This window comes from Myripristis murdjan, chromosome 12 (assembly GCF_902150065.1).
Source record: "Myripristis murdjan chromosome 12, fMyrMur1.1, whole genome shotgun sequence".
NCBI lineage: Eukaryota > Metazoa > Chordata > Actinopteri > Holocentriformes > Holocentridae > Myripristis > Myripristis murdjan.
The window spans coordinates 24,958,171-24,983,209 of record NC_043991.1 but is presented as its reverse complement, the minus strand read 5'-3'; the positions used below and the strand labels follow the sequence as shown (position 1 = coordinate 24,983,209).

The following is a 25,039-nucleotide window of genomic DNA, read 5'->3' as shown; positions in this document are numbered from 1 at the left end:
AAAAAAATGTGGTAAATCACAGTTAATTCCTGATTTAACAAGGGGGGCAATTACTTTTTCACACAGGGCCAGGTAGGTTTTGATAGCCTTTTTCCCTTAATAAATGAAATCATCGTTTAAAAACTGTATTTTATATTTACTTGGGTTATCTTTGTCTAATATCAAAATTTGTTTGATGATCTGAAACATTTAAGTGTGACAAACATGCAAAAAAATAAGAAATCAGGGAGGGGGCAAACACTTTTTCACACCACTGTATAAGAAAATCATGTTCCAATATTAACATTATGTCAAGATTAGCATGGTGTAAATTTAGCTAGTAGCCATTTTTAACACTGATATATAACCCACATTTACTACAGGACATCCCGGGAGTACTTAACACTCGCAGCAGGTGCTAACACATGCGCACACATTTTAGCTGCTGGTCTCTAGAGTTAGGGCACTTTCACACCTACCCCGTTTTGGTCTGTCTCAGAGCTTAGTGCATTTACTCTGACAGTTTGATTTGTTCAGAAAAGTGAGACCAAGCATTTTAAATCTGGTTCAGACCAAACAAGCCTGCAAAGTTGGGATCAGGTCAAGGGCTAAGTGAACCATGTTACAGGTCTAAAGCCTTGTATGTCAACAGCTAAAACATACAGGCATACAGTCTACACGAAAACACCAAATCCATACCTAAAATACATACCTCACTTGTCTTCTGTGTAGTAAATGAAAGGAAAATGTTTGACCATGTATTATTTATTAAATTTGGTCTGCTTCACACATAGCCGAGGAAGGGGACTATTACGTGTTAGTGCCCTTAGATGACACTCCACATTTTTGTCTTCTCAGTATGAATGCATGAGGGGTGTTTGTGTATGTGAATGTCTCCTCAGATTAGGTTTATCAGGTCATTGGCTCCATCTAATCTGATCTTGCCCTTTGTGGATTTCCTGCTCTCACTCTTGGCCTCCGGCATTTTTCACTCCCTCTCCCAGTACTTGTCAGATCTTCTCATCTCTGCTTCCCCAGCTTGTTTCCTCCAGCTGTCCAGTTCTGTAGAATAGCATATTTCTCACATACTCTTGTATTTTTTCCCCCTTACGTTTTGTCTTCCTAATATCCAGTGTTAAATATTCTATGTTCTCTATTTGCTCTTGACCCTTTAGATTTGCCTTTTGCTTGTCTATCATTTTCACTGATGGCGTGTCTGTGTCACATATGTGAACCTGGGAATGGTATAATTTCTCAGTATTTTCTTCTTTACTTCCCTCATCAGTGTTCAGATTAGTCTTCCTTTTTGGTTCACTCATTCACTGTATTATTCAAGTATTGTTTTTTTTTTTACCCCCTTTTCATACTCTGCCTGCATCCCGGTCTTTCTGCCTGACTGGGCTGTGCTCCACTTTTGTGGTTGATATTTGGGCAGACCCCCCTGGGGCCTTTTTCCAAATTAGCCCAGCTCACAATAACGAGTAAACAAGTCACGACATAGAAAAGAAGGTGATTGCAAAAGTGGGTTTTTCCCCTATGTCAGACTTTTATTCTCACAGATTCTGTATTGGTACCAAAGTGTTTTAAGTGATACCCAGTCTTAGCTAAATGATTTTTTGTGTTCATGGAGCTACCTAAAGGCACACATTGGTTGCCCAGACCAATCTTTTTACAGCTGTACACATCTACTTCGCAAACCCAAATAAATGAATAATGGTAACCTCATCATCACAAAAACTTCTTAATACATTTTGATCCCATTTTTTGTATTATCATAAAGTACAAGATTAGAAGTTTTAGGTTAGATTCATTGTTTAAATCAAGGATGACACATTAAAATCACAGTTATTTTTAATTTTGTACAAGGCTAGACCCTGAAGAGTACAATAACTGACTGCAGTATTGTCTATTTTACCAGGTCTAGCCAAGTGACTACAACATATTAAGCATGTTTTGTAAAATGACGTGATAACTGTTAGTTATTATTGCATTTATGTTGGAGTTGATAGCTACAAGCGCATACTCAGCCATGAGAAATTATGTTTACTCTGACTGCTGGTCAATTTTATGATTACTTTTTGATTATTTGTAATACAACACTAGGTCTTGCTGCTGATTATATTGTCTGTCTTTTAATCCTTTATTAGTTTGAGCAGGGCTTGACAGTCAGACATTGTCTTAAAGCCACACCAGAGGGTAAAAGCAATTTGGCTGTGATAGGCCCTATATTTTTGAACAGCTTCTGAGGATATCAGCCCATCAAAATCAGCATCTCTTAAATGCTTTGCTATGCCTTAAACAACTTGTCACAAACTCTTTCTCTTTCCCTCTGTAGTTCCTCAGTCCCAGCTCCAGCAGCTCAGGTGATTCAGCAAGTCTTGGCAACAGTGGCCTCCAACCAGGCCAAACGTGTGAGTGTTTTCATCCATCTATCCTCTTTATCATTCATCTTTTCACTGTCCTGTCCACCCACGCAGCTATGTCATTGTGTTAATCCTTCCATAAATGTTGCTATTCTGTCCATGCATCCATCAGTACATACAAGTGCATAGTAATGCAACAAACATGTCAGTGTCAAATGAATTAACTTTATTAGAGGTGTGAAAGTTCATAGAGTACATTCAATAGTCAAGATAAGCAACATTTTCACAAATGTAAGTGTTATGCCAACACTCTCCACACAATTTTATAGACCATTCAGCTCAGGGAAATTCACAGTTTGCTGACAGCCTTCCTCTGTGAAGACATAACATTAACTGCAGGGTTGCGAAATGCCTCAGGTCCCTCCTGTGTTGGTGTTACAAATTGCAGTCCCGTGAGATGGGCAAAGAGACTGCCACACAAATCTATATCCCTGTTTAGGCCCAGTATCAAGTTCATGGGGATGGCCCAGGTGTTCTAATAGATAGAATAAAACCATTGTTATTTGGAACTATGTCCTCAGAATACCACCCAAGGTATCATGAAGGTGTCCACAGAAAGCGCAACTACCCCACAGGCAAGCTTCGTTTTCGGTAAGTATGGTGGTGTGCTACACATGCATCATAACTCAAGTGCCCTTTTGCCTATTTCCTAAGGGTAAGTATTAATAAGTAAATATACAGTCCTGGAGGTTGTTCATGATTCTTGACATAAATATTGGTAATTAAATTTTGCTGTTTGATTGTAGCAGTCTTTTACGTCAAAATACGATGATGACATTAAGTCTTTTTCAGGCGGACCACCTAAAGCAGATGTTAGTGTGATTCCCACTAACTCAGCAGAACAAAACAGCAGTAAAGGTTTCTCCTTCACTCCAGCGTGAGTCAGCTTACCAACAATTATTTAAGATGTTATTCTGTGATGCAAATGGTGCATAATTATTTTTTACGCTTAACAGTTTTGTTGCCAATTTTTCTTTTCTGGTCTCTTTCAGCTCCACAAGCTTCAATTTTACCTCAGTCTCTCAGGCAACTGGAATCTCACAAGGTACAAATAATGATTGATTTAAGTGTTCAGTCAATATATGCTTCAAGATAGTGCTGTCGATTCAAACCCACAGACTGTAACTGACTGTGACTGCTGAAGGGATGCTCGGTCCTTGGACTAACAGTCACTGCAAGAGGAGAAAGAAAACAAGTTCAGGATGGCAACTTGATCACTTCAATACTTTTTTCTTTCTCCTCACAAATTGACTTAAGGTGTTTAGAATAGAGTGAGCTTAATGTCTGAATCAAATTTGAATGTTCTGATCAGTCCTTGTCTTTCTTTCTCTCAATCTCTCCTCTTGATCTCCAGTGAAAGATGTCAGTAAATTCTCCTTTAGTGGAAGTGGCAAGATGATGTTTGGCCAGACAGGGGAGGAGCCATTCTCCCTCACCCCCAAATCCACTTCCCCTGCCCTTGGGACTGGTTCCCCCACCCCACCTCCTAACATGTCAAGCGAGCCAGTCAGACCATCTTCCACCACACCCGCCCTTAGGGTTGAGCCCCAGCCCCCTAAAGCAATTGGAGGAGAGACTTTGGGTAGTTTCTCTGGACTACGCGTGGGCCAGGGAGAAGAGGCTAAAGATGCTTCTGCCAAACCCACTGCTGCCACATTTAGCTTTGGGGACAATGGACTTGGTCTAGGCAAGGGAGCAACACAGTTCAGCTTTGGTGCATCTGTGCAGAAGCCCACTGAAGATTGTACGGGCACCGACTTGTCCAAGGGGGCAGTGACGGCGAGTTCAGGCAGTGTCTTCAAGCCTCCGGATTCAAACACTAAGCTGCCTTTCTCCATTCCCCAGTCGAGTTCAACTGCATCAGCTTTACCTACATCTTTCAGTGGGCTCCTTGCAGCCCCTCTAGACTCTCCAGAGGAACCTAAAGCTCCCATACAGGCTTTGGATCCTACCCCACCCCCTGAACCAGAGCCCACCCCTGAGCCCACTGTAGAGAGTCAGAGTCAGAGAGTCAGCCCCCCTGTTACAGCTGAGCCAAGCCTTACAGCAAACACAGCCACCACAGAACCTGCAGCAAGTACAGTTAAAGTCCCAACACCCCCAGCCATTACACCCTCCCCTGCCCCTACACCAGTCCCTCCTGCCTCCATCAACCCACCAGCTGAAGCAACCCCTCCAACTCCAGCCGCTGTTCCACCCACAATAGAAACCACCTCAGACACCACCCCTGCTCCTGCACCCCCACCAGCCACAGTCACCTCTTCTCTAGAGGTTGTCTCTCAGCCAGCCCCACCAGCTTTTCAGGCACCCAGTTCTGACAAACCAGGTTCCATCTTTACTCAGCCTGCTCCTGCAACAACAGAAAGCAGTTGCATTGGAGTAACACCAGTTATCAACACCGCTGCCCCCACAGCCACGACTCAGACCGCTAACGCCACAGCCACCTCTGCTAGCAGTGTGTTTGGGCAATCTGCTGTAGCCCCAGCGTCCTCAGCTCCAGCAGCTACAGGATTTGGCTCAAGTGGGTTTGGTACATCCTCTGGAACTGGTTTTGGTAAACCCACATTTGGCCAGGTGAGCGGCTTTGGCCAGCCTTCAAGCAACACCGGCACATCCAGCAGCTTTTCTTTTGGCCAGCCAGCGTTTGGAGCAAGCTCCAGTAGTGCTACCACAGGAGGCAGTGGCAATCTATTTGGCGCTTCCACTGCTAGCAATGCCAGCTCATTCTCATTCGGCACGAGCAGTGCTAACACAGCCAGCAGCTCTGGCATGGGGCTGTTTGGGCAAAGCACCACGCCAGCATTTGGACAGCAGAGCTCCGGATTTGGACAAGGTTCTGTGTTTGGAAGTAACACTATCACAACTTCATCTACAGGATTCAGCTTTGGGCAGCCCTCAGGTGAGTGTGAATGTGCCTCTACTCAGTGTTTTTCACTGCTCACTGGTAAAGTAATACTTTGGGGTCATTGATTATATTAATTGGCACTTAACAATATAACTCAATACTTGAGAGTTCTGTAACACTTAAGCAAATACAAATGGTTGTTGAATAAGTGACGATGAGGATAAATAATGATCCTGCATTCAGTGATGGGCCAATGATGGAACAGTGACACTATGTCATCTGTATGTAAATCTAGATCAGAGCTTATCAGATAGTGTGTTGTGGCCTACTGGTGTGCTTTAAAGGGATAGTTCATCCATTTTGCAAAACCTGATATTATTTCACTTACCCCCTATCTGTTACGTAGAACAGCAATGGTACTATCTTTTCATCGTTACTGAGTCCTGGATAGTGGCTGGATGCTTCAAATGCTAACCATTAGCCTCCTGCTGTTGAGTTGGGCTTCCCTCCATCTAACATTTTAAAAAATAACCATTTAAAATAAGGCTAATGACCATTTTATAACACTGAAGACTTAGATAAAGATTGAGCTCTTAATGTCATGTTTGGTCATCTTGATATTAGACTGTTTATCGTAGGTCTTTAATCTCTGGTGATTTAATTTTGTCTGACAACAAAGTTTGAAGTTTTGCCTTTGAGTCAGTGGTCCCATGAAACCCCAAAAAATTCAGCTGTGCCCACCTCAGTACATGGCACTGGTTTGTCCAAATGCAAAAGCTTTAAATTTGTTGCCTTTATGATAAAGGTTGCTTTGAGAAATTAATAAAGATAGCTATCTTATTGGGATTAATCGTGCAGCCTTTCAGTCTAGGCTACAGCGTAACTTGAGGAAGAAATGGCTGTCAATAGTCATTAATTGGTTTCAATCAATAAACTCATGTTTTGGTGCAACTAGCAGATATCAGGATATATTGACATTGTGTTTCATTATTGTCTTTAGATGTACACACGGGTCCAATGCCACACGCTCATTTTCGGCTTGCACGCCACATTTGTGCCCATTGGACACAGCAACACTGAATAATATGTGCCCATGTTGGCTGAAACACACACATTTAAAATCCAGGCCAATAATCTGTCTGGTGGACATGCACGTGCGCCCACGCACACACAAGCATGACTTTCAGGGATGTGTGAGCTAGAGACATGGACAACTGGTCTCCATGTAGCAGCTCAGCACTTAGTCACAGTCTGTGTCCTGACTGCTGCAAGTCTGGGTCATCCTATTGTACAACCGTGGGTTAAGAAAGGCCATGGCAAGCCAAATACAGTGACTGTGAAGTAACATTATCTAGCTGGGAAAATCTGTAAAGCCCCTTTAATTTTTCAAGTTTTTGTCATTCTATTCCACAAGGCCATCACTTCCAATGTGTGGCTGCAAAAGAAAAGGAACAGAATGGGTAAAAGAATATTTTTTTATGAAGAGCCAGACACAAAGCATTCTGTTTGTGGGATCATCACTAGAATGGGAAATGTATTGAAGATCATCATACTGGCCTTTGTTTCTTTTTACGTTTCATATTAGAAATCTAGCCAGCGAGAAAGCACTTGTTTATAATAGAAGCAAGACAGAGACGACATACGTTTTCCTGACGTCAAGTTAACATTTGTCCTTATTTGAAAAGCAAAGCACAGTATTTGATGCAGTTTTTTGTGACTCACATTGGCAATGCTCTTGTATTTTTATTTTATTTTTAAAGACAGCCCTGAGGAGTTATACAGGAAGCTTTAAGTGCTTCCTTGAAGTTGACATGGGATCCGTCTGTTTTTCATACCGAACTTAACAGTTACAGAAAGGAATGTTAGAGGTTGCAGTTCCTATTTCTGATGTGATCTATGAAAGTGATAAAAACATCAGATTTAAAAACTGGCATTGTGTCTTTTAAATGTTAGCCTGTCTCAATAGTTTGAGCCAAAGGGATTGCTTTTCCAAATGAAACTGTAAAATCCCAAGCAAGCCCATTATTCTTTATGTGCTCTGGTAGATTTCATTTTTAAAGTAATGCATAAAGCAGTAAAAGGTTGCTACTTTGTTTGGCACATGAATGTAGACCAATAGACTAGCCTTTTTGAGCCTTTTTGATTTTGGTGACCCCATGACCTCTTTTCTAGTGCCATCATCAGGTGAAACCTTCAGTTTGTTAAATATTTCATAGGAACCATTTCCATTGTTTGTGTAGTTGACCAAATGTATCTCCTTTGCTTTATTGATCCTTTCCCTCTCCTCACAGCTTTCGGCAACTCCTCCACCACCTCAGTGTTTGGCCAACAACCTAGTGGTGGAAATGTGTTTGGACAGGTATCATAGTTTACCTCAAACAACAGCCTAGAAAGACCATGATTCTGAAATTCATATTTGTCTTATTCTCCTTGACATATCGAATGACACAGTTTTTTCTCCCAGCAGCAGTCGTCTGGCGGGGGGCTGTTTGGTTCAGGTTCAGCGAATACAGCCGGCTCCTCTGCTGGTGGAGTCTTCTTCAGTGGCCTCGGGGGGAAACCCAGCGAAGACGCTGCCAACAAGAACCCATTCGGTGCCACTGCCTCCACCGGAGGTTTCGGGCAGGCTAGCCAGACAGGTAGGCCTACACAATAAATAAAAGAGATTTTACTGCCTGAAATTAAATCCCCAAAAAGAGACTGCAGGCATGTTGTGGATTTTCCCTCACCACTGCTGCAGATCCTGGCTGAAGACGTGGTAACTTACAAGTATACCTTTGATTTGAATCTTTCCAAATCTATCTCGCTCTCTATTTATCTATAATTTCATTTGTCCTTATAGTTCTCTTTTGTTATAACAGGAGTTTTCCGTTATGATGTCATATCCTGTCTTTTCCTTATATTTCTAGTGATACTTCAGCTTCCATCTTCCATCTTCTCTACAAGGAAACATATAAAGAAGGAAGTGACAATATGACATAGTGACAGTGTCCCAAATGTCAACTGAAGCCAGACTTTGGTGCCACTAATATGCAAGTCAATAGGACAGGCATGGAAACCCTCTATAAAGCTCTAAACCTCTGCCCTTTCAACTTTGGCAGGACACAGATTCAACTGTATAACAAAACACACCTAATGTAGTGCAGACTAGTGTTTTTTTCACCTAGTGTGCACATTAGTCATCCATGTCACTGGCCTCAAAACATCACCAGTCGTCCGGCACGGAGCAGCTTAAAGCCTAGCATGAAGCGCAGCTCTTGCCAAGCCAGGCTAATGCTAGCCAAATGCAAGTTTAAAATGTGCAGTCCAATATAACAGATATGAAATATCTAACCCTAACCCTAAACCCTAACTTATTCTAATGCCTGCCTAGAGCACTAACCTGCTCAGCAAGGCAAAGTTATTCAAAACTGCACCAAATTTTTCCACACTTGGCACCAATTTGGGTTTGCCCGCTACTTAAAATGGCGGTCCAATCTGTACAATACATGAAATATTCAATAAGCTACAAGTTACTTAAGAAGTTAATTGTTACATTAGCTCATGATGCGGTTCTGTGTTTCCTTATGTGTGAAAAAGGGCTTATGTCCGAAACGTTACATGTAGTGGCAACGTTAAAAACACCATGCAGACTCTTTTATCACATTTTTTGGACTGCTTTCAGTCTAACACCTAGATCAAACTTTTTTGGATGTACATTCTTTGTTTGTTTTTTATCAGAATCTGTGCCAAAGGGTAAATGTACCACCAAAGTAAATGTATTGTAAAATGGGACTTGAAATTGTTGCCTGTTGCACTGAAGACTGAAAAATCCTCAGTGTTGTCTGGACTACCTGAGAGGCTATTCAACATCTACCATGTTGCACTGTGAATGTGCTCATGGGCTCTAACAGACAAGCTTAATGAGCGCTCTAAATTAATATTGTGGAGTGTGTTAAGTGTGCCATGCTGTAACTTGGAGCCAAATGTAAACCACTGAGCAAGCCTACTAGAAACAGTTACACCCTCATTTTACTGTTCTTGGAAATCCTTAATTTAATCAGGCCATTTCTCTTCTAGGTGCCAGCCTATTTGGGAACAGTGGCGCTAAGAGCTTTGGTTTTGGACAGTCTTCTTTTGGAGAGCAGAAACCTAGTGGGACCTTCAGCACTGGAGCAGGGAGTGTCGCATCTCAAGGCTTTGGCTCCTTCTCTTCCCCAGCAAAACCAGGTACAGCTATTTAAACTCTTGCTTTTGGGGCTTGTCGCCTACACACAATTCTAGGCTACTGTACCTCTTTAGCAAGTTACATGTTTAGTAAATATTATTCTACAGACTAAATGTAAGCTATTGGTCTATTGGTCTACAGATGAAAACAAATGTCACTCCAAACTGCATAAGGATTGTATATATGTTTTAAGAACCATGGGTTTACAATTGTTTAACCACTGCTATATTGTCATAATATCCCTACCATGGTTTTACTAAAAGAAGAGCCATAGTTGGCGAATCTCTGTTCTCTGTTGTTGCAGTTCCTTGGTAGCCAGTGGAAGTCAGTTAAAGTTAAAGACTAGCTAATGCTCCTTTTATACACATACTAACTATTATGTTTGGTTAAGATCAAGTTCAAGTGGGGAAAAAGGGAAAGGGGGGGTGTTAATTGTTTCTTAAGACAGCTTACAGGTCAAACCTGAAGATAAGGAGTGACTTACTTTAACAGTCTCAAATGGCGTGAGAGGTTAGAGAGGAGGCTGGCTGAAGGATGAGGCTTGCTCAGAAGGATTGGTTACCACGGCAGTTCAACATGGGTCACCATGAGCTTGCTCCGTAAAATGCACTTGAAGCTCATTAAGCCAGGCTAAATGATATTAAGCTTGGATTATCCAATTAGCTCACTTTGTAAAATGACCCCTGGTTGTAGTGAGCAAAGGTTTGATAGAATATTTGTTTAAAATGATTTATTTGTTTGTTTGATTGTTTTGATTCCCTTAATAGAGTGTGGTTGTCATTGTAAACAACTGACTGTCATGATATATGACCGCTAATGGGAACAAAATCAAATATAGTATCGGTACACGTTTATATTAACAATTTCAGCTGGATGAAATACAGATAAAATGTAGAGCAGTTTCAAGCACAAAGAAAACACTCAAACAGGTCACTTGATTTCTGAAGTATAATTTGAACTTTTTTTTTATGTTGCATGTTACATAGTAGTAAGCATCCAAGTTAGCCCTTAGTTCCACTGCAGTATAGTTACCACTCAACACACCAATGCCCTATCAGTGGCCTGCGTCCATGGGATGTAATCTTGTTAGCTCAATCAATTATTTACTGGGGCGTGCTGTTGCCAGGCTGTAATTTCAGAACTCCCTTTTTCACCTACTACTCCTGCAGTGCAAGCCCAAGAGTCTGTGTCCACTAGGGGTAATTTTTAGGCTGCTACCCTTTGGATTATCATAATCCAATTGGGATTGCAATTGGGATTATCAACAATTAATGATGCATCTTGATTATTTTTCATCAACACTTAGATCTTGGTGTATTTAGTGTGATGAGCAAACTCTCCAAAATCCAGAAAATAAAACATTTGAGGTATTACAGTTACAGTAACATAAAACATAACAGTATGTCAAAGAACACCCCTTGCAGAAATATAGATAAATATAGAATAGAATAGAATAGAATAGAAGCCTTTATTGTCATTGTGTACATACAATGAAATATATAAAACATCTCTCAGTAAAGTGCTGTCAGATGGTAGCGAGTGTCGGTTCCATCACGTTCCGTTTTGCCCTCCGCCTTATAAAAATCCAGTGTGCCCACACATCTGCTCTCAGTGAAATATTATTTTCTGTTCCATTACTCAAGCGCTTCTCCAAATATTTCACTGACATCGTGTCATCTTGCATACGGGACTCGCAGCCTGGGGTTGCATTTTTCAAAGGGGGAAGCAACACATGATGGCCTTTTAACAGCCAGTGGAAAGTGGAAGTAAAACTGTTGTTACTTCAAATTCAGGAATATATTAGACGTTTTTAGATCCAAGTGTGAAACTGTCTTTTATTTATTTTTTAACCCCTTGGATACTTCTTATTTATTAATACATTATTTAGTATCAACACATTAAAAACTGTTGTTCCAACACCAGGTTTTTTCAAATTCTTGTCACGCTGTGTATTTCCTTAAAATCTACGTTTGTACTCCGAATACACAGTGAGAAATGTTTATTTATTTATTTATTTATTTTTTACATCTAAATTAATAGTGTCCTCTTTGTGTCATTGTTGTTACTGCTGGTGCTATAATTCTGAAAAATGATTTCCATTGAAAATATTTTTCCAGTTGGCTTGTCACAGAAAGAGCTTAGTAAAGCATCTTTGGGCCACAATTGTTCACCTGAGTGTTGAAAAAAGTGTCCCAGTGCCAAAATTGCAGCTTGACTTAAACTTTTTAAGGTGGCGGTACAGTACATGCAGAAATTTTAACACACAAAGTAATTTTTTATCCAAAGCAAAACCAGGGAGAGAATGCTAGAAAAACACTTTTCAAAGAGTCAGTGCCACACTGAGTGCAAAATGTGCTTGAGGCAGATTGCAAAATTACCAGACACAGAAAGTTTGACTTTCAGTGAGTAAAAAGAAAGCTTTTTGCCCTCTGGCAGGCAGGGCCTCAGGATGACCCTGTCAGTCATGTCGGTCTGTCCGCCTGTCCATCTGTTTACTTAACTAACAGGCAACATATCTAGACGTCAATAAGGGCAGAATGCCATGAAATTTCGTGAGCACAAACATGCTCCTTGTAGAATGAACTCTCTTAATTTTGACGATGTCAGGATCTCTCCTGTAGAGCCACCCTGAGGCCAAAATGTACAAACTCCAATCATACTTGCATCCCCTGAACATGCTCCAAGCCAGCAGGGTTCCAGCAGAGGAGGGCTGCAGCCTCCTGTTTTCATGTTTGATTGAAAATAGGATAGGAATATATTGTAGACAACAAGCAAGGTAAATTACAGATAATCGGCCCTCTAGAAGTGATTACACTGTGGTCACAACCAGTTGCTTTGCTTGGGAAATATGGGAAAATGACACCTTGGTTGAACTTGGAATTGTCCTTTACATTCCAAACTAAGAGCTTTTTGCTCTTCATCAAGATTTGCAGATGACCAAATTCTGTAACTTTAAAACGGGTGATAAACTCTAATCTGTCACAAGATGGTGCAACCTTTCATGAAGTTACTTGGTACTCTCCTCCACAGGTGGTTTTGGCAGTGCTCCAGTGTTCGGCAGTCCCCCTTCCTTTGGTGGCTCTCCAGCGTTTGGTGGTGCCGCAGCGTTTGGTTCAGGCCCCTCCTTCAGCAGTGCCATGGCCTCCCCGGCTGGTAAGGTGTTTGGAGAGGGCACGGCAGCTGCCAACGTGGGAGGATTTGGGTAAGAAACCATTTACATACAGTAAAAAAGGAAATCCAAAGAAAATTTACAAAGATTTTTTGCTTTGGTCTCAGGTTTTTGGAGTATGACAGGCTGTTGTTTTTTTGAAATCAAGACATTTCTAGGCTTTATGAATCAAAATTAGATCACAAACCTCGAGGGCCATGTTTGAGTAACTCACATTACTGATTATTGAGTCTGACTCTAAACAACCCTAGGAGAGAACAGGCTTTTTGAAGAATTCTGGTATCTGAACAGAGTGACAAGGTTTCCCATTAATGTATTAAACTGCTGAAGCCACAATTCAATTTATACCACCACCGTTTCACATTGCTGGGAGAAAATGGTTTTGCGCTCACATTGTTTCCCACAGCAGGCCAATCTGTGGTACAGCTGCCACAAAATAAAAAGCTGGTCAGTGTCAGATGTTTTTAATTAATTTAAATTGATCTCTATTGCTGCACAAAGAGGTGACATCATGTTATATTCTCTGTCACAGCACACCATTGCACTCCAAGCAAAAAATAAAATTAAGCTAGATAGTTTGTAACACTCTGGCATACGTTTGAAACTGTTAACATTTATATTATTGGAAGTGTATAAAGCTGCCCAATACTCAGAGAGAAAGTTCACGTGATTTTAGTGCAGATACAGGCGATCTTGACCTGTTCATTAGTTTCCTGTCAACACTCTGTTGTCACTGCAAGTTAAGACAGTTGCTGAATTCATAACCCTCGACAAGCTGTGATACATTAAAAACAAGCATCCACACCCACTTTCCACTAAAACATTCACAGAAAGTGTGGAACATTAGAGCTGGACGGAGGACTAGAGGTACAAGCACAGCCATGCACATCATGCCAGTGCAAGACTAATGTAAGGAGATTGGCATTTGTGTGGGAAAACTAGAATGAAATAAAAAAAAATCAAGTTATTATAGCATTTGAAAAATCATGCCAAATGTCCAGTTGTGTTTTAAAGGATTACGCCTGGCATGCCTTGTTGTTCTACTGTTCCCTGATAATGGATTTTTTTATTTGTGTGCTGTCTTGTTTCATTCTTCAATAATTACCTACTGCAGTGCTAGCGCTGGATTTATCATAATAGTGGCTTTGTATCTGAAAAAAAAAAAGAGTTTAAAATTGATGACAAATTGTCCACAGTCAAGAATGCACAGCTTTACGCCGACTGAAGACAGTGTTGGTCGTGTCCAGCTCTACCGCAGTGCTACTGCTTTTATATTTGCACTACAGTCACGTCAGCTGCACCAACAGTTAGAAATCCCGGTTACTCCAACAGTATTTCTACTTTGAAACATTATGCAGTTGTAACAGTATTGTAATACAGTATTTGTATCATTTAGTTTTCAAATTTATGTCAGCAATAACATTGAAACTTTGAGGTTTAATGAATGCATATTTTACTTTTAAATATACCAGCTAATGGGAAATTTTTAATGGCCCTGCTGCCAGAGCATCAGCCTTACTCCAGGGCAGAATTTCATGTAAGATTACAGAAGGCAGGATTAATTCATCTCCTACCTCCCTCCCACCCGTTCTTCTGAAATAATTTCTCCACATTCACCCACCACATGAACCTGTGCTGGGACCAGTGGGCATGGCTACAAACACAAAACTATAGAGCTCTGTGCAGCGCTAGATTATTCCACTCAGATAATCCCACTCTGGGGTCATGCCGCCTGCAGATTAAACTGGCCTGTTGTCTCTCGCTCTCCTTCTGTCTCGCTTGTTCTCTCTTTTCTCTCCCTCGGGAGTCTTGTATCGAGCCTAGGTTCTGTAGAACAGATTAACACTTAAGCCCCCAACTCTCAATCCTCTACTACCCTTAAATACGCACACGCACACACACACACACACACACACACCAGCTGACACCTTGCACCTCACGTGCATGTTTACTTCAAGGCAGACAAGTAAACCACCCTGAGCACTGGAGTAATTTCTCTCTCTTTCCTATCCTTTTTCCTTCCTTCTGTCTTTGCAGTAATAAGTTGTCAGCGGGTTTAATCCAGCGAGGACTGTCAAATGACATTCAGCCCGACGGCTTAGTGTTTTCATTCACTTTGTCTTCTCAGTCCCACTCATTGAGCTGTTTTTATTCAGTTGTATTCTGCTACTGTTTATAATAACCTTGTCGGGGAGAGTTTGTTGTTTGGCTGTCCAGACATTGTTTTCCCTGTGATCAGATTTTTCTCAGAAGAATAGCTGATCTTTTGAGAGTTCTGGTAAGCGCCACCCTTAACTTGCACATGAAGGTGATGCTTGATTTAACAGTTAAGTGTAGTTTACCTTACACATCTAAAATAACAAAACATGGAAATAAGAGATCATTTGATGGTTATTTTTTGTTTCCTTTAATATTTGTGTTGAGCTCTGAATATTTCTGAGCTCGTTTCTTCTTCACCCCAGCCAAAATGTGGTTTTGCCCCCCAGAGCAGGGATGGGAAGGTGTGTTGACAGCACAGCAACGTCTTCTATTGTAATTCAAATCAGGTCTTAATGTGTTTGACCCTTGAAGTAATGAGGTCTGATATTATTTGCCCAGAGGCATTTTCTCTTTATACTGTATTAGCATCTGCTCACTAGGCTAGTTGGACGGTTTTACTTATTGACTCTGTGTTCAACCCCTTAAAAACAGGTTTTCCTTGCACTTACAAAGTGAAGTATGCAATGCAACCCATAGCACATTGTCTGTGTCTCCTTCCTTCCTCAGGTTCGCCTCACCACAAAGCGCCCCCTCCTTTGGTTCTCTAGCCAATCAGAACCCTCCGTCATTTGGGAGCCTGGCCCAGCAGGGCCCTGGGTTTGCCGCCCAGCCCAGCAGCTTCTCAGGCTTTGGCCAGCAGCCCCAAGGTGGAGGTGAGTCCTTGCAGACCTCAGTCCCATACTTTCTGTCTTTACCTCCCTCTCCGTCTTTTTCAAATGTCTTGCTAACTGCTAATATTTAGTTAAATTCATATGAAAGCTGCGTCATCAGCAGCTGTCGTGGAGTTGTGCTTCATTTGTTCAGCACCGATGCAGCTAAATAATGATGATAAAACTTCATCCAGTCTCTGAGGCCATTCCAGTATTTACCTCTTTTGGTCCTATAAAGCTGTACAAACAGTGCAAATTACAATTGTAATCCTCCAGCCAGCCTGCCTGCATAATCTTATCTGGACTCTGTACCCTTAATTTTTGAGTAGTAGCACATCTAACAAAGTTCAAGGTTACGCTTTTCATTGGCAAACTTCAAAAAAAAAAAAAAAAGATGACTGGTTGCTTGATATGATCAAACAAAGATCAAGACTGTGTCGGATGCTCTTGGAAACGGGGAAAACGGTTTACTTGAAATTGGTATGAGTCATTAGCAGTTATTAGAATATTTCTGTGAATAAAACAGCTGTACTGCACAGCCTTGATGGTGTAGTGTCATATCTGGGTCTCAGTCAGCTCACATTTTCCAGTCCTGCAGTGACTTGATGCTACTGGTGGGGATGATGTGCATGAATGCGGTACTGTAAAAATGATCATGCATGCCCCAGATTGTTAGATAGATCAAAGCCCAGTGTCTGTGTGGCTGGACTGGTTTTGATGTACATCCACATCCCTTCTCCCTCTCCTGAAGTCTGTTATGTTGTTTCTGCGCAGCCCTTGATCTCTCTATCAGTCAGCACATTTCCACCCATGTGTCAGCTCATGTTTCGTACATAGCACATTAGTTCTGTGTTTCTTGAAGATAACTGACTCAGTGAGACATGGGGCTTGAACAAGGATTGTTCTTGTTATTCATCTGAGTCATATGGCACTCACTGTTTTATCTGCACAATTGTCAAAATTGATCATGTTTAGCAATATAGAGGCAAGTTATTTTCTCTGTTTTTTTTTGTTTTTTTTATAGCATTTTCTGGAGGCAGTTTTGGATCCTCAAATCAGTAAGTATTATTTATGTATTTGTGTGTTTTTGCACGTGGGTCTGTATGCTGTGCCTCTGTTTGTATGCTCAAAGTGTGTGAGCCTCTGTTTCTGTAAGTCATTGTTGCAGCTCATTTTTATTCATTCATTCAACCTTCATTGCACCTCAGTTGACCATTCAGGAGGTATCCTCATTTAAAGCAATGTTAAGATGGATAGACAGATTAACACAATGACAGACATGCTAGAAATTAAAAAGAGAGTAATAAATATGCTGTGAAGAACAATGAATGATATATAAAGTAGAATAAAGTAAAGTTAATAGATATAAGGGGAATAAAATTATAGTAAGGTTAAGAAAGAAAATAAACTCTTTGTTTAACCAACTGTTCATTACTCATTAGTTTGTTAATTTATCCAGTTAACTGAGATTTAATACAGCCCTAAGTACAATATAAACAGTTGTAATTGGTAAAACAGTAGAAAAAGTAAAATAAAACAATAAAAGTAGAATGCAAAATTGTGGTATTATGTATGGGAATTAGTTGGAAAGAAGGGGATTATTAAGATTTATGAACAAATGCAACAATGTTTCTGCTGCCAAGGATAGAGAGGATTGCCGGGGGAAAATTGCTGATGGTATGAATGCACACTGCAGCCTGCAAACTCAACACCGCCCTGTCATTAAGCCGCAGTGGGTAAACTTATTACTCTACTTTTCATCATATTCAGCCTGTGACAAAACTTAATATTTAGAAAGTCTGCCTCGTGCCCCCCAGGACCGCAGCGATGGGAATATGAGAGCAATCTGTCATACCAGTCAGCATGTTAGGAGATAAAGTGTGAATCTAATATACAGTTTTAAATTTCATTCATCATTCATATCAGTAATGAATGAAACTTACAGCTGTTGATTAGATTTCATTCATCATTGATAACAAAAGTCAAATAGTTTAACAAGCCGTGGTAAATACTTTGACACTAATTGTAGCTGCTGTCTCCTCTTAAGTGCGTGGTTGTCAGTATTACTGTACCCATATTATTACCCTGTCATTCAAATTCAAATTCAAATTATACATCTTGTTCACTTTACATAGCTTGAGGTTTATATGTGGTGAAAAGAGAGCTTTTGTCCATATAGAATATAAACATATTTGTGAGTTTCATGTTCTGTAGCGTAGGTGTAAGCGTGTTAAAAGTCATTTGAAACCTTCATCATGCACAACACAAATATGTTGATGATCAAGTCCTATTAATTACATGTTATCTCGTTATCTCTGTGCGAGTATGGCTCTCGATCTATATTCTCGATCGATGTTCCATTGGTGACGGACGAGTTTCATTCTTGTAATTCTTCGCTGAGCTTTGTCCATGTGAGATTTCCTTTCGGCTTGTGTTGCCAGCTGCATTTTTTGAGTCGTTCTCGGACACGACAAAAAACGTCCAAGCCAGAGACGTCATGACCACAACTAGCACTAAGCAAGAAGCCCCCACGTTTCCGTCGGCTACCAAACTGTAAATATAGATCTGGGTGTTATAGATTGGTTTTCCCAGCGCGACTAATTTGGCGAGTACTTATTGAGTCAGTAGGAATGAAAATCCGATCATTGGCCAATCATTTGGAGCATCGCTACCACTGTTTGATAGAGGCTATCTCTTAAAGCCAGAGTGGGTAAATGGCCTGGGAGCTATTCCAGAAAGCAGGGTTACTGATTAAACCAGCAGCGAGTTTAGACTGATTTCTGGATTATGGACACGCTACATATATTATCTCTAATATGATAAATAATCAGGGAAGGCAAAGTGGGTCTACCTGTCTCAAAATGCCCTCACCATGCGCAGTGCCTGTCTTAGTATTTATTAATTCAGTCGGATCGCTATTATTGTTTTATCGAACAATGCCAGATACCTAAAGAACAAATTTGGCTTTTTAAAATCACAACGGAAATAAACTTACTGTTGTGCTCACAAGTTGCGCAGCTGCAGCTCGCCTGTACCATCAGTGTACTCTGGTCTTTCCCAGTGTGAGACATTTGCATTTTGCAGCATTTCTCTCATTTGCTATTTCTCTCAATTTGCACATTTCTGTATTTACCGTATGTGTTGTCAAGTTCTTGCGTGTGCTTCGCCCTGCGCTCGTGTTTTCTTCAGTTTGCGGCATGTCCGTGATGCTGTGCTGTCACGTTGGTACATGTTTTGCCGTTTGCTTGTTTCCACAACGTGCTGCCCAGTGAGCCCTCTTAGCTACCACATATGTTTCCCCTGGCTCGGTCAGTGATGACACTTACCCACAGTAATGCAGGTATTGCACAAACGTGACCTGGCTCTGTGTGTTTTCAGATGCTGGATAAAGTTTATTTGGCAATCCAGAATCCTTTAATGTGATCCCCCCCCCGGCCTTGCAAGTTTCAGTCCTTTGCAGTTCCAGCAGACTGAGCCAGATATTATTACAAAAGGCTCTGGGGCTGATGCTGTGCTGCTGGTTGTCAACGCAACAACCCAAAAATATACACTTCAATCTTTTTGTACAGTGTGTGTTAGTGCCATACCTCTACAGATGCTGTTTTTTTTTTTGTTTTTGTTTTTTTTTTTTTAACAAGACACTTAACTAGAATCCAAGTCAGAGATCAGTTTAAATGCAACATAAAGCAAGTTTAAACTCTCATAGGTTTGCAGGCTTAGGCAGATGTGATTCCCTTTAAACAACAGTCAAATAAGATTTATGAAATATGGGAAAGGAAAATAATCTTTTGTAGTGTGTGTGTGTGTGTGTGTGTGTGTGTGTGTGTGTGTGTGTGTGTGTGTGTGTGTGTGTGTGTTTGCACGCGCATATGAGCATGTGTGCATGCGTGCTCAGATTCCTATGTTACTATGCAGTTGTCTCTTTTAACGCTACGACTTCTCTTTATTTAATGCCTGTTTTCCATTCTCAGACCAAAATTCTTGTATTGATTGACTACTGCAGAAGGTCCAGACTGTGCTGGAGGAAATAAGCTAATTCTTGGTACTAGTTCTACCTCAAACAAAAATGTTTCTGATTTTGATGATTTTTTCATGTCTGATCTGTATCTGTTATTCTCTTGCTCCAGGTCAGCTTCTCAAACGTTTGCTGGTTGGAGGAGCTAGTTTTATGAAAGCTCCATGTCCAGCGCTGCTGTGCTCTCTGCAGTCAAGCTCTATGTGCCACACGTAGAGGGAATGTAATGGAGAGGGAAGATCCTGTTGCATGGGAGTGGAAGGGCTGATTAAAGCAAACCTCTGGGATCAGAAACCTAATTCTCTCCTAGCTGATCAGAGTATTTGTTTAGGATTAAGCTAAATATGCATTCATTCTTATCTTTATTAACTGAAGGACTGCAGATACTTACAATGGCACCGTTTATTCACAGCTTTCTGCAAAGCCTGAAATAGGACGAATCGTAAAACATGATCAGGAGCTGTTAATGTGGTTGCATTGTTGAGTGTTTCAAAAGTTCCCATGCACGGCTTGCAGAAACGTGCATCATCCTAATGCCATATTTCTTATGCATGTCTTAGTCTTAGAGTTGGAAACATTCATACTGTCTTCTAGATCCATCATGAATCCAAAAAGTTTGATATTCTTTGCACTTTGCTTCAAGGAAAAGTTCAACATCTTACTTTTTACACCATAATGGGAAGAATTGTGGTTTTAGATGAAAAAAAAAAGTATATTTTCTTTCTTAAAAAGGTTTTTGCAGTAAACCCCATGATGTATATTTTTAATTGAAATTTGGAAATAAATGTGGTGTTTCTCAAACTGATTCTTTCATTCTGACTACACTTAATTGTTTTAGCTAAGAACACACCAGCTACGTGTGCCTCTTTTGTTTGTACTCGTTGAACAAAGACTAAGCATAATTCATTTTAAATATATTTTCTCCCATCTTGCAGATATCTTACAGTGGCCTTCATGAATAAAAAGGTGCTAAGGACCTAGTCTCGACACTCTAGGCATTAACCAAGGCGTCTGACCAAGGTCATCACCCACGGCAACAGAATAATTGACTAATGATTGTGCCATAACACATTACCCATAGTCCCCACCAAGTTCATTAAAACTGTGTTCATAAATAAACATAGTCTAGCTTCTAAATTGTCTGCACAGGCTGTAAATGTCTAGAAAAACTAACAATATCTGGTGTAAAGGCTTTAGAGCTAGACATTAGACTGTTAACCAGAAAAGCGTTTAAAGAATATGAGCATATTATGTGTTTTTCCCCCTAATCCTGAGAGCTACTGTAACCTTTGACATGTCTTAATGTCATTCTGTTAATACCTCAGTGACTAGGAATATTGACCAGGGTTTTGAGGGTAGGATCTGAAAATAATATCTGAATTCCTCACCATGTCCTTCACATAAATAAGTGTCTCGTGAAGCAGAAAGCAGCCATTTATGTTGCTGAATCTGAAAAATCCTCTCTCATCGATCGCTTAGCCCACGGTTGGAAAAAGGGCACGGGGTTAACACTGGTGCTGAGCGTTTCCTCCGGACAGAGGGAAACAAATCCCTGCTGTAAGCTATATAAACTGAAAACAGGTTAATGTGAAAAACGGTGCGGCCCCCACCCCCTCGGGTCATGTTTAGATGATGCTGCAGGAAGCTCTGAATCCTGCTCCATGTGCAGGTCACTCCTCTGTGGTCAATAAGGAATTCACTGACTTGGTGGCCAAATTTGGCTGTGGGAGAATGCGGGCCGGTCGCAGGGGGGTCTCGTGGCTTTTATCAGAGCCCTGATTTTGTGGCATGTGGCAGTCGAGTAACAGACCTACGTGTCTGGCTGATAGCCGGGGAACATGCCGCTTGCCTCTCTGTCTTCCCTTATCTTGCGTCTCTCACTTGACGAGGCGATAGGGGGTCCTGCCGCTCTGAAGTGGCACCGCAAAGTCAGGGTCGTGGCATGTGACCCGGGACTAGCCGCTGCCATTCTAAGGAGAGCAGGCCCTCCACCAGACTGGAGGGGAAACAATGTCCACACTCTGAATATTAAAGCTCCCACAGCTTTTGTTGTGCAACGTTTTGACCGTTCCAACATTGTTTTTCCTTCAGTGGCATGTGATTGTGTCCTGCAGCTGTACCCAACTTGGCTCGGATGCTATTTTGCACCTTCTATCCACCAGACAGGAGCCACTGGCTGCGCTGCCCACATCTCCAAGTGATGGAATCATGAATCATGTGGACGTGTGTACTTTGTGTTTTATTTTTATTTAGGCTGGCGGGCTCAGCGAGCGTTAATACTTTGAAACAAGCCTCAGATACAATCTAGTTTGTTGTGCGTTCGCGCTTGAGCAGCGATATGTAATCAGCAGCTGATTTGATGTCTCACTTAAAGAATTATAATTTGACACATGGGCAGTTATAGAGCCTGAAGTCTGTAATGCTTTCAGCTAAAGCCGATCAGCTTATGAGATTTTCAGCACCCACCCCACAACTGGCCTCACTGAAAGCATCAAGGACAAAGTATTTTGCATTATACCACCACGGTTACAGTGATACTCGGTGGTGACCGGATCCACGGGACTCTGCTTGTTCCTGTTCTCGCTCTTTTTGGCCTCGTATCCCCCCCCTCGTGTCACTGCTGTTTGTGCTGGAAAGCGCGGGCAAATCTCACAGACACTCGGGAGGACGACAGCTGTCTTGGTGGAATCCAGATAAAAATAGCTTCGCCCTACCACCCCACACCCTTCCCCCACCCCTCTGCCTCATTCTCTTTTTTTTTTTTTTTCACCTCCTCCCCTAGTCGGTGATGATTAGCGGCACCCCCTCTCCTAACTTGGTCACCTCCTGCTGTGCCAGCAGGCATGTTCATGGCTTCTTCATGCAGGGTTCCTGAAGATCCTTAAAAAACTCTTAAAAGGCAGTGAATCCATTAACCCAGAAATAAGGCCGTAATTGGTAGTAAAATGTCTTAAACCAGTCTTTTCAAAATGCTAAGACATGGGAAGTAGGACTTTGTGTGTTTGTTTGTTTTTCAGGCATTGAAGTTTGAAATCTCAAAATAGTTGGTACGAGTTTTTTTTTTTTTGTTTTTTTTTGTAGATAATATCCCGAATGCCTCTCATGTTAATGTCACGCAGATCAGGATAGCAGAACCAACAGCACTCATATTTTGTCTGCAGCTGGGATGCTCAGAGCAGCAGATCCACTGTCACTAGGCAGCTGTCACTGCACCCTGGACGACATGGGGAGGTGCAGATTCACTGAAAATTGACTATTCAACCAACATTTCACAACATGGCTGAAATGGGTGCAAGGCCAGGTTTTTCAGACTTGGGTACGATGGGAATAAAGGCAGCTGAACCCCACACGCAGAGTGAGAAACGCAAAACTGCCAAGTCAGTGTGCCGACAAACACCAGGCATTTCCTAACTCTGAGAATTCATTAGCTCTCAGAATTTCATTTGGAGTCTTAAAAAGTCTTAAATCAAACTTTCCTTAAGCTGTAGGAACCCTGTTTGTCTGTACTGTACCCAGTGTGTGTGTGTGTGTGTGTGTGTGTGTGTGTGTGTGTGTGTGTGTGTGTGTGTGCGTGCACGCGCACTGGGTCTCATGGCCTCCCAGTTGTCCCAATGGGACTTTCTACTGCTTCTGTCTGCTCAACATGTCTCCCAAAGACAGTTTGTGTCACGCTGTCATGTGAAGGTCTCTGAAGGAATGGGAGGCGCTGGATCACTCAAATCAGGATGCATCTCTGCAGAGTCAGCTTCAGTCTCCCTCTGACAGCTGAAGTTGTACATAAGGACATTTCAAATCCACTAATCCTCATAAACGAGGAGGGTCTGGCTCCCCCGGTCCCCTTGGTGTGCACCGGCTGCAGCTCTCCACGAGACGCTCTTCACTTGGAGAAGAGCAACTTCACTTACAGGTGACCTCAAAGGCTCAGATCTAGTCCGACAGGTTACCTCAGAACAAATCATATTTTACAGTAGCAACATCAGAGGGATGAGTAGCACGGGGCCACAAGTGTTTATGCGCTGAAATGTGTAATTCATCGAATGAAAGTGGAGCCTTTGCTGATGTCTGAGAGCGTATTCATCAAAGTGTGCGGGAGCCATGTCAGATTTTGTTGAAGTCCTTAGCAGGACTGCGGAGGGGCATGGGGATTTGGGTTTTGAGCATTTGAAAGTGTGTGAATTAAAGATCAAGATATTGCGAGCGCTCGGTAGGATCGGTCCGCGTGAGCTGCTCGGCTCGATCGCAAGAAGAATGGTTTTGTTGAACAGAATACGCCAGCGAGGAGAGATGAACAGCTTACTGAGGAGTCCACGTGGCACTGATGGTTTTATGGATTAGCGGCAGAAGTAATGGCAGAACTGTACAGAATATAACATTTTCGAGGACAATCTCAAACAACGAGATTAAACCAAATACAAACACCAGCTGGCCAAGGTATCGTTGCTATGTTTCTGATGCAGGTTAGTTCTTGTCTCTCCCCCCTCCTGTTAACAGCGCAGTGAAACCAGGAGATGGATGGATGCAAGTTTCATTAAGAGACGCTCACGCTCCATTTTATCAGACACAGCGTTCACTTCAGACGACACAGCAGCCACAATCAGCTTCCTGTCCGTGTCTCTGAGGCGCTGATCAGTCATCGGTCTTGTGGAGCTCACGGACAGAGGCGTAATGAAGGCGTGATGAAACACCACTGCCTTTATTATCTCGCCGAGCACAGGACCGACGCAGATAGGACGGCTCCGTGTGCCTGTGAGAGTGTCCCTTTCACTTTTGGGTGAAGAAAAAACTTGCAAACGTCCCTTCTGCCTTCCAAATTCATTACAGAGGCATTTAAAACCTTCCTCACCTTGGGAGTTGTGGCTTCTCTGACTAAAACCACTAAGCTGTCATCAATAAAAAAATGTATACATATATATTTTGAACTGATGCAGCCTTGGAGATTAGTGGAGATGTGGTCAGTGAACGTTGCATGGTTGCTTTACACTCCAGTAAGTTACACACACCAACCGTGTCGCTCAGTTTTAAAGAGCAGGTTCCTAGGGGCCGCTCTATGATGACATCACTCATAATAAAATCAATCATCGGTCAGTGCCTTTCGCCTTATGAAACAGACATTTCCTCTAAATACTGAATGTTTGCACCACGTTTTCCACAGCAGAAATGGTTTCTGAGGTAAATGACAGTGCACCGACATTGTTTCAGTCCCAGTTGGAGCTCTCAGACTTTGGGCTCAGTCTCAGCCCAGGCTTCGTCCGGCTTAATAACTTTAGTTCTTTGTTCCTGGAAGTTGAAAACCCAGCTTCTGAACTATCATGCAAAGACACTAGCTGTGTTGAAATGGCCCTAATAGTCAGAAAAATAGCCCAATCACAATGAAAATGCCTCATATAACCACTTCAATCAGTGGAGACTGGCCTCATCTGGCCTGATCAGAAAGAATTTTCAATCAGGTTGAAAGGGCCAGTGTAAACCTTTGATAATCCACTCAGTGGGAA

General features: G+C 41.8%; 1 protein-coding gene across 3 annotated transcripts in view; it reads left to right on the top strand.

Annotated features, from left to right (window-relative positions):
• The window catches only part of nup214 (nucleoporin 214), a 48,849-nt gene extending 28,497 nt beyond the window's left edge, over positions 1–20,352 (top strand). Inside the window, exons 25-37 of one of the 3 annotated variants that reach the window (XR_003929078.1) lie at positions 2,315–2,390; positions 2,924–2,993; positions 3,195–3,279; positions 3,395–3,447; positions 3,757–5,301; positions 7,539–7,606; positions 7,712–7,886; positions 9,307–9,456; positions 12,485–12,656; positions 15,390–15,535; positions 16,557–16,590; positions 19,504–19,574; positions 19,660–20,352. Coding sequence is in view for 2 of the 3 variants with exons in the window: in XM_030065096.1 (XP_029920956.1) it covers positions 2,315–2,390; positions 2,924–2,993; positions 3,195–3,279; positions 3,395–3,447; positions 3,757–5,301; positions 7,539–7,606; positions 7,712–7,886; positions 9,307–9,456; positions 12,485–12,656; positions 15,390–15,535; positions 16,557–16,590; positions 19,660–19,696 (2,611 nt within the window). In the remaining variant the exon portion in view is untranslated. The remainder of the gene's footprint in view (positions 1–2,314; positions 2,391–2,923; positions 2,994–3,194; positions 3,280–3,394; positions 3,448–3,756; positions 5,302–7,538; positions 7,607–7,711; positions 7,887–9,306; positions 9,457–12,484; positions 12,657–15,389; positions 15,536–16,556; positions 16,591–19,503; positions 19,575–19,659) is intronic. The other 2 variants (XM_030065097.1, XM_030065096.1) reach the window with 2 other exon arrangements.
• Positions 20,353–25,039: the final 4,687 nt, after the last annotated feature.